At 41.6% G+C, this 15518-nt stretch overlaps 2 protein-coding genes across 3 annotated transcripts in view; one reads left to right on the forward strand and one right to left on the reverse strand.

The window, feature by feature from the left end:
* CACNA2D3 (calcium voltage-gated channel auxiliary subunit alpha2delta 3) overlaps nucleotides 1-15518 on the forward strand; it is a 788131-nt gene that overhangs the window by 641960 nt on the left and 130653 nt on the right. The window lies entirely within an intron of this gene.
* Nucleotides 11921-15518, reverse strand: part of LRTM1 (leucine rich repeats and transmembrane domains 1) — a 32325-nt gene continuing 28727 nt past the window's right edge. The window contains exon 3 of the mRNA XM_004320673.3: nucleotides 11921-12412. Coding sequence (XP_004320721.3) covers nucleotides 11979-12412 — 434 coding nt within the window. The 3' untranslated portion in view covers nucleotides 11921-11978. The remainder of the gene's footprint in view (nucleotides 12413-15518) is intronic.

The raw sequence follows: 15518 nt of genomic DNA on the forward strand, positions 1-15518 counted from the left end.
TTTTTTTTTTCCAAACAAAACATTTAGATAGTCATCTGTCAATGACATCTTTGAAGAAAGGGCAGTCAGTCAGACTGGGCCGGATTCCATTTATACGTCAGCCTCTGTGCATAAATGGGCCCCATACATCTTCTTGGCCTATGACATTGCTTACAGTCCTTCTCTTGAGGAACTTGCCAACTCTCCAGCTGCCACTAGCATGCTAAATTTGCTTCATTGCTTTCCCACTGCAAAGGAAGAAGTGGTATGACTTTCTCTTTGGCCCACCAAGTCTCTCCAGAGCCCTGGAACCTGCTGTGTGTGTCAGGACCCTAATCCATTTTTCTGTTGTTATTGGAGATGCAAGCCTGGGACTGTAAGGTCCACGTAGGTTTGTCACTTACTCTATAACTTGCTAAATGTGTGGTCTTGGGTCCCTGAAGTTCTATCTAAAATAGGGTTGGGATTATTATCTCTGTCACCTTACTCTGGGTTGATTTGGGGATAAAAAGAGAAAACAAACAAGAAAATATCTGGATATGTGGAAGTATAAAATTGCTAGGATTTGAGGTGGCCCATTTTTATCTTCAAGTTGGCAGTATACCTATGCATTCATTTGCTCATTTATTCAATAAATATTTCCTGACCTCGTGCTTTTGCCAGCACTCTAGATACAAATGAATAATAACCGGGCCCTGTAATTGACAGTTCCTCCCACAGCCCCCTGTCCCTCCCCACCAGAGAACTTTAAAAGAGCAGCTATTTTTAAAGCTATGTCTACACAGGACAAGTGAATTGAAAAGCTGAGCAGTCATCTAGAAGCTCCTAGAGGTCAAAGACTTCGTACTTTTCATCTTCTGTCCTTCACAGCATAACCCGATGGAGTCCCTGGAGCATAGTGGACCCTCAGTGAGGCTTCTATAAATTGAATTGAACTTGCAGAAACCTATTTGCCCTTACTTAGTTGTTATTGACTTGAGTTCCATAAATTACCTAGATCATGTTGTTAATTCTCCAATCCACTCTCAATGGAGAGACCAGGCCCAATAGAACAAGAGTCATAGACACTGTTTCCATCATGCTAGGGTGGAAATGACCTGGAGAAGAAAATAAATTCATTGAGGGGAGGAATTGAGCCAAGTTGGAAGGTATAACCATGCAGGGAATTTCTTCCCCTCCTTGGGGTGTTTGTCTGACCTTCTGTATTCTCCTTCTAGACTCTCGCTCTGACAAATACAAAATACTTAATCTCAGTTTTTGATAAGAAGTTCATATTACTGAATTTTTTAAGTACTAGGTAATAAATTCTGAATTATTTACATTTGCTTTAAAATGTAAATTTTAGCGTATCAAAATCTAAAATCTCTTCTAAGATGTTCTAGTTTCATTTCTTGAATAAATTATAAACTCTCCAGAGACAAGGACCATCCCAATTACCTTTTTATTTCTAGTGCCAAGTGTGAGGGCTGATGTGGTAAATATGTCAAAATACTGACTAAGTGACTTGAGAAAGATGGGTTTCGTATTTACTTGCTCTCTGTAGGTACATACACTTGCACAGTTTACTGACCAAACAATAGGAACACAGTACTTGACCAAACTCTAAGAGAGTCACTCAGCAGCTAAAACTGTAATCCACACCATAGTAAAATGATACAGACCAATATGGATATTTTAAGGAGTAGAAAAACTTTTTAGTGTCCATTCCTAATGGCAACTGTGTTAGCCCAGTAGTTGTCCCTGCATCAGCAGATGTCTTTTCTGAGGTCCAAGCATCTAACCTGATGCTTAGAATAGCTAATCTGATCAGCAACAGACATTATAGGCATTATAGGCATTGGTTATAGAAATTAATATTTTTAACAGATTTATTGAGATATGATTTACATACCAAAAATTCACCTGTTTTAAGTATAAAATTTAATGATTACTAGTAAATTTGGGGGGGCTCTGATGTATTCCTTTGCAGGGAACACATACCACATTAGATCCATTCACTGGGGGAAATTGGAAAATGTGGGTTAAATGGTCTCATTTGCATAATTCTGGGCAGTGTAATGAAGGGGGATGCTTGATATTAGGACAAAGGATCTCATTTTAACCAGATGATTAAGAAAGAGATTGCTTAACATCAATGACCATTAGCTTTTGTCAGGTACATGCTGTTTAAACTGAGTGTACTATTTAATATACAGCTTTCCTTAGAATTGGGTAAATAATGTTGCCAAAATGTTATAGGCAAATATTCAGCTTATCAACTTTCCTTTGGTGGGATTTCATATATTTGGTGTATATGAGTTAACTAGTATTTAGGAATTATGTGTCAATTCTACATGGATAAACTTCTAGTTTGTAGATCTGAGCAAAGGGAATGTTTTATCATAGCAGAAATTAATACTTACTGATTAGATTAGTTGTTCTCAACCAGGAGCAGTTTTGACCCCCAGGAGACATTTGACAACATCTGGAAACATTTTTGATTGTCATGACTGGTTAGGAGGGGAGCTACTGGCATCCAGTGGGTAGAGGCCAGGGATGCTGCCAAACATCCTACAAGGCACAGGACAGCCCCCCAACAGCAAAGGATTGTCTAGTCCACAATGTCAGTAGAGGTGAGATTGAGAAATGCTAGATTAAACTGACAGACAAACTTCAATTCTTGGTGCTTTCAAATTCAGTGTTTTCCCTTATAGGCTCATTTACAAAAAGATGTTTCATTTCTTCATTTTCTAATTAAATAATTCAATAAATATATATATATATATATATATATATATATATATATATATATATATATATATATATATGGCATCGACTATGTACCTAATGCTGAGGGTACAGCTGAGAACAAGCACCCCAAAGGGCATTTTGGAGCGAGTCAGGGGATGATGATTCATACAGTGAGAGGGCACTGTTGGCATCCCCACCCTGAGGCTGGGGTGGCAGCTGCCCAGTGAAGACCCATTCCGACTAAGTTGCTGCCAGTGGAGGGGAGCCTCCACTTGTGTGGGAGGTACAGACAACAGACAAGTGTGGCACGAATGGGAGGAAGAAAGGTGGGAAGGAGGGAGGGAGGGAGGGAGAGGGAATTTCTGGTAGTGGCTAATGCTCTGTAGAAAATGAAGTGTGGTTGGGAGTAGCAAAGGCAGGGAAGAACACTCATGTTCATGCTTGCATATGACAGAGGCAATGCTTCTCCAGATTGGGGGAAGATGGGGGCTCAGAGAAGGCCTCCCCGAGAAGGTGACATGAGTAGAGACTGGAATGATGAGATACAGCCATTATACAAAGATCTGTGGGAAGAGCATTCCAAGCAGAGGGAACAAGATTCCGGGAATCTTGAATGAGATCCCCCATACATGTTGTGTCTAGATGGGTTCTGTGAGACACAAATGAGTTTCTCAGGTTTGGGTGGTATTTACTAGGATCTAAATGCACCGCTTATGGGCAGATGGGCAGATGCCCCGGGGGGGAGGTGAGTAACCCAAGGCAAGTCTTTGCTCTAAATGTCAGCTATGAGGTGGGGCTTTTTATATATTTGACATTTGCTTTTTTAAGTTGACTGGTGGGTGCCGTGAAGGGACAAAAGGAGGTCAAGGCCTGTAGGAATGACAACAGCAAACTTCATAGAAATGGATTAGTGATGTAGCTACTAATTATGCTGTATTTCAAGTCCGCAACAGAATCTGAGTTAGAGTTGGCCACGTAGAACAGCTGCTCTGCATAGTGCGGGTAGCCAGTGACAGGGCACGCTGAGGATCATTGCTCCAGAAATAAAAATAGCCCAGAGTTTTGAGAAACTGGATCCTCTGTGCTAACTCTCCAGGACACTCACTCCCATGAGCCACTGTCCTTTTATAAACCTTATCAAAAGCCCCAACACATTCTCCACCCCATCAGCCACAGAATTTTGGAGTTACAGGTCCTTATACCCGGTTTTCAAGTTCTGTATCGGCAAGACTCCTCTTTCTGAGGTCATAGTAGGATTTGGACATTAACCCTAATGTAAGCCAAGGATTTAGGAGTGAGTACAGGGCCATTTCTCCCCTCTTGCTCTGGGATTGAGTTTTCACATTTGTAAAACAAGGTTGATTGGTGCTTTGGTTGGATTTCTAACAGCGTAGTTTTTAAAGACAGAGATTTGTTTCATCACCACAGAAAAGGAAAAGAGTTAACCAGTAATGGAGTATGTCTTGCACCCAGATTCAGTCTGGCTTTGGGGGGACCCCTCTGGTTCCTTTTGAGAGAAATAAATGAATTCATATAAATAAAGTGCTTAGTGAATGCTTATAGTTGAGTGCTCAGTAATGGTTAGCTGCTAAATTATTATTGCTGCTGTTACCGTTGGTAAGAATGATGTATGTTACACCCACCACCTCTCATTAGTCAATGCTTATTGCCATGTGCCGTCCCCTATGTGAAAAACTTACCTAGGTAATGTCGTTATGGTATCTTGAAATGTTTCATAGTAAAACTTTGAAGCTCACACTTTCATGTACTTATTCCTTAGAACAGAGGTTGACAAGCTGTAGCCCATAGGAGCAAATCTAGGATGCTACCTGTGTCCTTCTTTTAGGGTTTTACTGAGATATATTTCACACACTATTAAATTTACCATTTCAAGTGTACAGTTTATTGGGTTTTAGTATTTTGCAGCTTGTGCAACAATCTCTACAATGTAATTTTAGAACAATTTAACATCCCCCCCAAAAACCCCCCATACACACACACACACACACACACACGCACACATGCACACCCCTTCATTCTTGATATCCCACTCCCCTTTCCAGCCCCAGGAAACCCACTAATCTACTTTCTGTCTCTGTGGATTTGCCTATTCTGGGCATTGCAGATAAATGGAATCATACAACATGTGGCCTTTTGTGATTCGCTTCTTTCACCGAGCTTAATGTTTTCAAGATTCATCCATGTTGTAGCAAGGATCAGTCCTCTGGCTTTTTTTTTTATTCTATTTTATTTATTTATTTGGCCATGAGGGCAGCATGTGGGATCTCTGACCAGGGATCGAACCCGCACCCCCTGCATTGGAAGGGAGGTCTTAACCAGTGGACCACGAGGGAAGTCACTACTCTGGCTTTTTAAACTGCCAAATGATATCCCATTGTATGTATGTATAGCATCCTGTTTATCCATTTATCAGTTAATGGACATTTGGGTTGTTCCCACTTTTTAACTATTATTAATAATGCTGATATGAACATTCATGTACAAGTTTTTGTGCAGATATGTCTTAATTTCACCTGGGTAGAAATTGGAATCGAATTGTTGGGTCATATGGTAACTCTAGGTTTGATATTTTGTAGAACAGACAAGCTGTTTTCCAAAGTGGTAGCACCTTTTTACAATCTCACCAGCAACATACGAGGCTTCCAATTTTTCCACATCCTTACCAATGCTTACTATTGTCTATCTTTTTTATTTTAGCCCTCCTAGTAGGCGTGAAGTGATTTGTATTTCCCTAATAACTAACTACACTGAGCATCTTCTCATGTGCTTGTCAGCTACTTGCATATCTTCATTGGGGAAATGTCTATTCAGATCTTTTGCCTATAATTAGGTTATTTGTCTTTTTGTTGTTGAGATATAAGTTATTTTTATAAGCTGGATACAAGTACCTTGTCAGATATCTACCAGCTGTTTTTGTAAATAATGTTGGATAGAGAGCACATGGACTAAAAAGCCAAAAATATTTACTGCCTGACTCTTTACAGAAAACGTTTGCCAACTCCTGCTTTAGATAAAAATATGTCACAGTCCATTTTTTTAAAAAAAAACACCTAAAATGCTAATTTGTTCACTCACTTATTTCACCATCTTTTTATCTTATGAAAATGAAGGGAATATTTAAATCAGAGGGTGTGTAAGTAGATATTAAAGACAGAGCTTCCTGTATCAGAAGGTATCCATCATTGTGCCTAATGTTTTTATATATGTGGTTACAGAGAAATTCCAGTCAAAGATCCTGAGCTTTCTAAAATATATGCTCTCCCTGTCAGTCAAGAGAGTGATTTACTTAATCTTTGCTCTAGTTTATAAACCTCTGAACAGTGTAATCAGCACAATGCTTGTTAGAACATTGGAAATGCCCTCACATGCTTTGGTGGAAAACAGTTTCTGGGATACTTTTTTTCCCCAACATGGCTCATGAGAGATTTGAGGATTTATTTAGCCACCCTTATCCAGGCAAATCTCCTAGTAACCTTAGTGGGATTTTGATCTCGGTGAAGATTAGAATATATATGACTCAGGCTAAGTGAAGGGCCAGAGAGGATAAATGAGCTGACGTACATTTCCCCTCCCTGGGAAGAGGGGGCATGACCAGAGGCTGCAGCATAAATGCTTTGACAGTCAGTCAGTGGACTCTTGCTCATGGAAAATGCTTTTGCCAGTCTGTGGTGGGAAAAGGACAGTGCTGATCAAAGGTTCTTTATTCCAATGGCCTCCTACAGTTTGCACTCACCAAGAGCTCCCACGTTCTATTCTGGGTGAAAAGATCTGCACGAGGTCGAGATCAGTGTCTGAATGTCATTCCTACTTCAAGGCCAAATTATATATGACCAGGCTCAGGCAGACTGGAGTGTACATTTGTCTTAAAACATAAAAAGGAAGTTCAGAGTGAAAACATAGTGCATGGGCATTTTATATGCTTTTACTTCACTAGCCTTCATCTATCAACTTCCAGATTTTTGCTGATATAGTCAGTTTTTTTAAGCCAAAATTATTTTTGTTATCAAATTATTTTACTTGTGTTATTTCTCATTTTTTATGCTCTTCTCACTTCCTCTCTTTCATGCTTTCTGGAACCCACTCCAACCAGGTTTCATCCACAGTGAATCATTTTTCGTCAGGGTTACCTGTAGCTCCTACATTACCAAATCCAAAATTGAACTTCAGATGTTCGTTTTTCTTGGTCGGTGAGCAGCACTTGGCCAAGCTGATCACGTTCTCCTTGCAAACCTCTTTACTTGATTCTTTGCCTACCTCACTGCCCACCCTCCTAGGCCTCCTTTGCTGACTTTGTTCATCTCCTGATTGTACATGTCGGAGGGCCTCAGGGTTCCTGTCCACTCTCAAGCTTTAAACACCATTCATGAGCTGGTGATTCCCAAGCCCAACCTCTCTCCCTTGACTACTCAGTGTCCCTGCCTCTCAAATAGGCCCATCAAATGCAATCGATTCCACATTTAAGTCATTCTAGTTATCTGGTTATTCAGTCTAAAAACTTTGGAGTCATTCTTTTTTAAAAAACATTTATTATGGATAATATTGAATATACTAAAAAGTAATAGAAGCATAAGAAGAAACCCATGTATCCTTCATTCAAATTCCTACTCCACTAATTAATGATATGACCTTGAACAAGCGACCCAAACCCAATGATTATGTATCTTCATCTGTCATGTGGCAGTAAAATGCTCACATTTTTGGTTAATTTGAGACTTAGAGGAAAATGAAAATACTACACTGAAAACAACTGGCACAAAACTGGGTGTTCAATAAATGTTGATGGTGGTACTATAATTATTCTTTTCCAAATAATTAATATAATAATTCCATAGTCTTCATATTGTGGTTCACCAGAATGAATGAAGAATGGCAGGGGTTGGGTTGTATTATACTTTCTAACCCCATGCTCCTGCAAACTGCATTTATCAGGTGTGCAATTAATTATCTGTGCGACTTTGGGATAATTCCTTTCCTTTTCCATGCTTCCAATTGCTATTTGTAAAATAAGAATATGGAACTATATGAGGGTAGCAGATAGGTTTAGTCTCATAAGTCGACTCCAGTTGATCAGGAGTAGGTACCTAGAAAACAGATTAAAAAAGATTCTGAGGCCAGACATCAGCAATGTCTGAAACAGGTAGGGAGGCTGGTCACAGCTATTCTGAAATTTGCCAGACCTAGACTAAATGCTCTCCAAGGACTTTCCCAGCTCCCAATCCTCTTTTTCTTTTTCTGGCTCTTCTTGATGAGTCTTTGAAACTGGGTCACATCCTATCCATCCAAATGAATACTCAGTGTCATTGGAGTGAAAAGTAGGTGTGGATACTCCAGTCAAGAATCTGAAAAGAAAGTGAGGGGTTAGAAAGCTGCTTCTCCCAACCGGAGGGAGGTTTCTTTGAGATTTTATTGCATTTTGAGCATTAAAAAATAAATTAAAAAAAACATTTTCATCACAAGGGAAAGCAGGATAGTTCCCTGAAGTTGTGCATATAAACCACACCCCAGTGATGCCATGTGAGGTTGGAGTATCATTTGCTGGTAGTTTTCTGTCTAATAGCATTTAGCAATGGATACACTGGTGGGTTTGACCCAAGTGAAAACAGTTATTTCCTGATCTGTGATAGAAAGTTATAGGTTTCTAACAGTTGTATAATTATGATAATGGGTGCTATGGATAGATCATTTTAGAAATTGAGCCACTTCCTTTGATATTTTGGATCTAAGACGAGTGTGATATTTCTGGGGTAACTTGGTAAACTTGAGTAATGATATTTGATTTTCATGAACCTTCAGGAGGCAATCCTATGATTCACTTTTCAGTCTTTCATTTTTGTAAGAAAAAAACAAAATACCCAGTTGTCTGTGGGCATATTATCATCTGAAGCACAAGATTTTTCCCACAGGGTCAAGGATTTTTGCCTTAGTTTTAAAAGCTTTCCAGGTATAGATTTGACACTAGGTCTTCTTTCTCCACGATCTCTGTGGAAAAAATTCCTCCTATGCCCTCTTTATATGCCTCATGTCTGTTGGGTCCTGCTATTGTGAATTTGTGATCTCTGGCAAAGCAAAAATAGTGATACTGTTCCGCTAAATATAATGAAGAAACTATATTTTACATGATTTTCTCAGAAACAATCAACACTAAACGTGATATTTGTTCACAGTATTCCTTCAGTAAGGCTCTATGACTCTTTGAAGGAAGGGCATTTTTATAGGGGAATTTATAAATATGACAGCAGCAATAAACAGCTGAAAATAATCTATGAGGCGTTTGCAAATTACCCCTCATGAGCTGTAGTGGTTGTGAAAGATAATTTGTGGTTCTCACAGAATACCCTGCAAATTGGGTCTTTCATCTGTGATGTTTTTAACAGAGAAAACATTTCATTTCTCGTATTAACAAATGATAACGCTGAATTGTTAATCTAAACAATTTGATTTATATTTTTCTGTGCTGAGAGAATTGTTGACATTTTAGGGTAATTATTTGCATCGTTAACTGCTCTTTTTGGTGACTATAGGCAAAAGATAGAAATCTGAATACATGAAGGGATCATTTTAGTCATTCTCCTTAAAGACTTCTCATAAAGCAGGAATCTGTTTGCCTGAGTTATCATCTGTGCTTAGAAATCTAATAGGACGTGGGTGTTGAGGAGTGAGGATTCTAGCCACTTTCAGGATTTTCAGCGGTGCATTGGAAGCTCTGTCATGTAATCTCGGTGGCCAGGGGGACGGGATTGACCTGTACAGTCACCAGGCCTCCGGCAGAGCACAGTGCACTGCATGTCTTAAATCACAGCAATGAGAAGAGGCACTTGTGGTTGGCCTCAGTAGTTCCCAGCTTATGTAATATCTGTTCAAGTATCTCACAGCATGGTTGCCAAGATTACATGAATGTTCACGAGAACACCTCTCACCATGCCTGGTACGTAGTACGAACTCCAGAAACATTTGGTGAAATGAGGACGATGTATAAAAAGATCTTCTCGATTTCCTTTCTCATAGTGCTTTCTTGGCCAAGGACTCATGGTCCAGGGAAAGGGAAAGAAAGATTTTTTTTCCACCTGGAAAGTAATCCCTACAACCTTAGACTGGATGCTCAGACTCGCCCACTGAAGTGGTGCACGAAGCAGAGAAGAAAGGAAGCACCAGGCTTGGGATGGAGCTGATGCAGCAGCTGACTTTCTCTGGAATCTCTTTTTGATCTTAAAATCCATGCTGATTTTTCAAACTACTCTTTAACGTACCCAGGTTTATTTTAATACTCAGAAAAAATTAACATCAAATTTATACTTTTTCCCCCAGAAGAATCATTTAGCAAAATTGCTGCTCCAAAGAGATGGCCCATCTTTAACTTGTGGATGTGGGCAGCCCACACTAGTTGTGAAGCACTGTGAGCAGGTATAGATGGCCTCTGTGTCCTGCAGGGTAGGCTAGGGTAGGTTCATCCGTCTTTCCCTTGGCCTCTTTATACTGTTGGGCAAGGCTTTGGCCACATCAGACAGGGAAACAGTATTCCAGGCTGAATGGACTGCCCATTCACATGCCAGTTTATGGAATGGACTGCTGATTTAGGATCCAAGCAACTTTTACATGGCCTGAAAGAGTGAATATAGGGCCAGTACCCTGAATGACAAATATGTTTTATCCTTTGAACCAATTCCAGTTGATTAGTTCTGGTTGCCTTACAGTGCTGTCTTAAGAAGGCATCTGTGGTGCATCAGGGCTCAGGGAGGAGTGCTGGGATTGATTAATGATGTCTGTCAAGGCCTCTGGAGGGACAGCTTGCCCTGTATTTGCTATTCCTTGCTTTTGCCAAGTCCTTAACTCCTCTGTGTAAAATGATTTTAATACTAACAGGTGACTAAGTATGAGATGGGACATCATGAGAGAGAGAGAGAGCAGGTAGATTCTACTTTAAGAAATCCTAGCATGAGAAAATGCAAATTTACAAAATGCATAAATCTGGAGCCAATTATTGCCATTACAGAAAGATTCCATGAAAGGTTCCTTTAAATAGCGAGATCCCCTACTGCATTAAAATGATGATTCAATTTACAAAAATTTCCTTTGCATGCAGCTCTTCAGGACCGTGTCTGTGGAGTCAAGCAAGCCACACCTGATTTTTTTAAACCCCAGCCTAAATAATGTTCAGGACGGCTGCTCCCACGTATCTCCAGCCTCTTGATAATTCCCACTCTATTCAGACTTCCTCTGACTTCCTATCCCAGAGTGTTGAGTAGACAATCTGGGTGGTGGTCAACAGCTGCTGGCTTCCACCCTGCCGCGGCTGCATTTCATTAGTGGGTAAACTGATTGCTCTGAGTATGTTTATGTGTGGGTGTGGTTGAACAAGCCTATGCACTCTGCACACTATGTACGTAGATACAGATACACATAAGCCATTATCTCGCTCTCAGCCCACCCTAAATTCATTCCTGCTGTGAGAGTTATAAATGGAAGGTTCCAATCGCCTGGTGGATATGGCCTTTGGGTAATAGTGCCTCGAATTCCGCCACCCCATCCTCTTTGTGTTTGTTTATATGTTATTTACCCTTGCATCAGAAAACTTCCCCAGACCCTGGGCCTGAGTCCCATTATCCAGTCATGGAGCCCTCTTCTTCTTCTGTGGCCTAGAAAGCCCCAAATGGTTTTCTGATTTAGAAAATTAAATATAATCTGACTCTTGTGGCAAGCTACAAAATTCCCAACCAACAGACGCTTTTGCTAAATATATAACATACCTAACATCTAAAAGTATCACCGGTCTATCATGAACTTGGACTATAGAAGCACTCAGTGCCCATTGGGTAAGGTTGCCAACTTCTTCCCAGGCACTCAAAATTGGGCAGTTTTCGAGTGGACCACAAAGCTGCCAGGAATGCTGGCACGCGTGTTTGTATTTCTGCTGCCCTGTAAAGGCAACTTAATGCAGGGAAGAGTACCTTGAAAGAGATGTATCTTCCCTTTCTCTGTGGACAGCCTTCCCCACATAGAATGTTGTCATAACTTCTCAGGCACAGAGCACAAGTTATCATCTCTGTTTCAACTATGGTATTTTTTTTTAAAATCTCAACATAAATTTCTTCCCAGGAACACTGTCTGTCTTTTTTTACAGACACATCTTTTTTTTTTTTTTTTTTTTTCCTTTTGGAAAAAGAAAATGAGGCAGTAACAGTGAACCATCAGCCCTACTCAGAAACTTTTTTCTGGCCTATAATGATTATTCGTATTTGAGATGAAAGCTCTCAGGCCATTGAGCTGTCAAACAGCTCTTTTCCTTCTGTCTTCGCAGGCTCATTGATCTGAGCCAAGCGTCCCACATGGTACTGGGCGGTAATAGCTGCATAGGTGCAGCCATAAATGACAGCCGCCAACATCATGAGACACACGATCCCACACACCACCCCCGTGATGATGATGGTGGCCACGGCGTGGCGCAGATTGGCTGGCCTCGGCTTGGGTTTGATCTCACACTCCCAGTGGTCTCGCTCCCCTGGGCTGTGGCTCTCAGGGGGCCTGGGTACAGCCCGGTGGGCAGCACCTAGCTGCTGCACCTGTGAGGACTCCAGGTCTGCAGAAGGAAAAGGGCAGGGCTGGTACAGCTCGTGAGGGATTTTAAGGAGGTCCTTTCCCTTCCAGGTGTCCGGTGAGGCACAGATGATGCTGTCTGTTATTCCCCCTTTGAGAAACAAAAGCAAAGAATGATAGCAGAGCCTGATACAACCAAACTCCCAAATCCTCAACCTGTAAAAACTTAGGCAGATGGAATTTATAAAACACCTTTTTTTTTTCAAAAAATTTAACAATCGTATTTTATGATTTTAGGGTTTCTAAATTGGCTAAATGCTAAAAATGCCACACACTAAATGGACAATTATGTGTGACCAAGAGTTCATTAGAAGCCAAGTCACCTTTACCTTATAAATGCCAAGGGAATAACAATGCAAAAGGTGACAGGAAGGGGCACTGGAGGCCAGCCTGAGGGCACTGTTGCATGCCCTAATGAGCCCTGCCACACAAGAAACCTATTGTGCCAAATTCCCACTGGAGAGCTAAAAAATAAATAAATAAAACAAATGTCTTTTGTTGTGATGTTATGTGTTAATTACAAAGACCCTCTGTCTCTACCAACACTCTTCAGTGATGCCAAACCGGGAGGTCAGTGGCCCTGTGAGTGAGTGCTTTGTGTATCTGAAGGTTTGACGGGAATATGAGTTATGTTCATGGGATTAAATACAATTAACGTGTCTCCTCAGACCTCGAAACACTTAGTACTTAAAGTACCAAACTTTCTCAATGGTTTTTTTTTTTTGGCCTTGCCGTGCAGCATGCGGGACCATAGGTCCCTGACCAGGGATCGAACCTGAGCCCCCTGCATTGGGAACGTGGTGTCTCAACCACTGGACCACCAAGGAAGTCCCAAGTATCGCACTTTCTAATGGGTTTTTGGACTCAATTTCCATTCTCTCTAAGGGGATTAATTTCCTCATGTGTGTGGACTACTATTGTTCAGGAAGAATTTGTGTGCCTAGAAGTTCTCTTCTAGAAAGAACACTGGGCTAACAGATTCCATCCTGGCCAAATTTGACCACCAATTTACTATTTGACCTCAGGCAGATAAAGTTCTCTGACTAAATTTTTTGCCATGAAAACATCCTATTTGTATCTGACTTGATAGTTTATAAAGCACTGTCAGATAAGTCCTCACAGCTCTGCTCTAATGGGTAATTCTTATCCAAGGTCATTCAGGTCATAAGTGGATATAGCAACACCGAAACCCAGCTCTCTCCTGTGATCCCAGTTTTCCCCGCTACACCTACCGCCTCTCTCTACTTCCTCCTCTCTGAAACATCCTGAGGTCAGTGGAGTTAACACATGACTCTCAGTAGAATCTCACCCCCATGAAGCCTGGCACCAATCTTAGCCAAGTTAGACTGGAGATTCTTTGTACACATCGTAGGTGAATTATGAAACTACCAGAAGTTGCCATGCGGGAGCTTGTCACTTCAATGTTATTAGAACGTTCCTTTGTATAGCACTTCAGAGTTTTGGGAATGCCTTCACGTCCATTCTGTCTGAGCCTTATAAGCTGAGTCTTACCATGGCCGTATTAGTAGATGGGGCCATTTTGCAGTTCAGGGGTTATTGTGGCCCAGGTCACACTGGGGTCAGTGGCCATGACAAAATTCAACTCATACCTTTTTTGCTTTTACTGCTTGAACTGAGTCACCTATTGCCAGAGTCTCTTGGGCCCGTCCTGGCTTCTTCAGTGATCCCCTGAGGCAAGAGCCTCAACTCTAAAGCAAAAAGATAAGAGGAATTTTCTCCTTTCCTGAGCTGAGGTGCAGGAGGCCAGAGGTGTGGGGTGCCTGTTCTGGATGAGCCCAAGGCGCCATCAGGCTGCACCGTGATTAAGGATCCCTGTCTCAGAGACCGTTTCAATACTCTGCCTGGAAGCTGGTTGTAAAGCAGAAGGCCAGAGAGCAGAAAAGAAGTGTGAGGGCTTGAGAAGAAGTAACCATATTTAACCCAGGCAAAGAGCACTGAGACTTTCATCAGGGGAAGAAAGGCCACCTGCCATGGGACCAGCAATTCCACCAGCTGACCTAGACTGGGGCGGTTCACCCAGTAACTTCAGGGGTAAGCTCTGTCTTTCTCCAGTTCCAGGCTTCCTGCTGTTCAGCATTAGGGTGGGAGGCATGGCCTCAGGACACAGAGCCAGGAGAATACACAGACTAGAGCCTGGGATATTGCTGGAAGACAGGGGTTATGGCCACCAAGAGCTCCGTGGCCTCCTGTGTCCTTAGCCAGGACTCACTTCCCAGCCTTCCACCACCATCTCCTCAGCCATGACCCCAGGAAGCAAATCTGCAGATGATAGCTTGAGGGTCTCAGTCTCTTCTGGATTCAGAGCAGCTGACAGTGCAAGAAGCTCCAGCTTTCCAAGCACTCACATTATTCATCATCTGTCCACTAGCAGCTCTTAACCCCTGTCTTGGGAAGAAATGGGATTCAAATCTTGAGTCTGACCATTACTTTGCTGTGCAACCCTAAGCAAGTTACTTGACCATTCTGTGCCTCTGCTTGCTCACCTGGGAAGTGGGAGACTGGGGTAATAATGAAATCTACCTCACAAGATTGCTTTGAGGACTCAGTTGGATAAAGTATGTCAAGTATTTAGCACAATTCCTAGCCCAGAATAAATGTTTAATACAGTTAGCTGTTAGCATAAAGATGATTTGTTTAGTTATGAATGGAGAGAGAGGAATGCTAATTACAAAATCTATGTGCATGTTTTTGTGGAGGAGACATTATTAGGTATTCATCAAAGCATGTTTTTTCTCTGTTGGGTCCACAGGAAGATGAAATTTCCCCACCCTTTGTGGTCAGATTGGGGCCTCATGATTGAGTTCTGGCCAACAGAACCAATGAGTGACACTTCCAGGCCGCAAAACCCCCTGCTTCATCCTCCATATACTTTGTTTCCCCTTGGTGGGAACTAAGGTCTTGACCAATACCTATTCCCTTATTTTGCCTTTATTCAATGCATCAGTAGTCAGATTGTCTCCTACATTCACTTGGGGATTTTATTTAGTTATTTTGGGACACCCAGGTCTTGTTATCCCGAATAAATTTTGCCTTCCTCCAGAGAAAGACTGTCATCTGGATGGGGCAGCTCCGCCATGAGGGAGCGTTGAACCGCACTGTGGAATCTGAGGACCAGAACGGACCTTAGGAACTCCCTGGCTTAACACTGTCCGTTTCCACCTGGTGACACTGAGGGC

This window comes from Tursiops truncatus, chromosome 10 (assembly GCF_011762595.2).
Source record: "Tursiops truncatus isolate mTurTru1 chromosome 10, mTurTru1.mat.Y, whole genome shotgun sequence".
Taxonomy (NCBI): Eukaryota; Metazoa; Chordata; class Mammalia; order Artiodactyla; family Delphinidae; genus Tursiops; species Tursiops truncatus.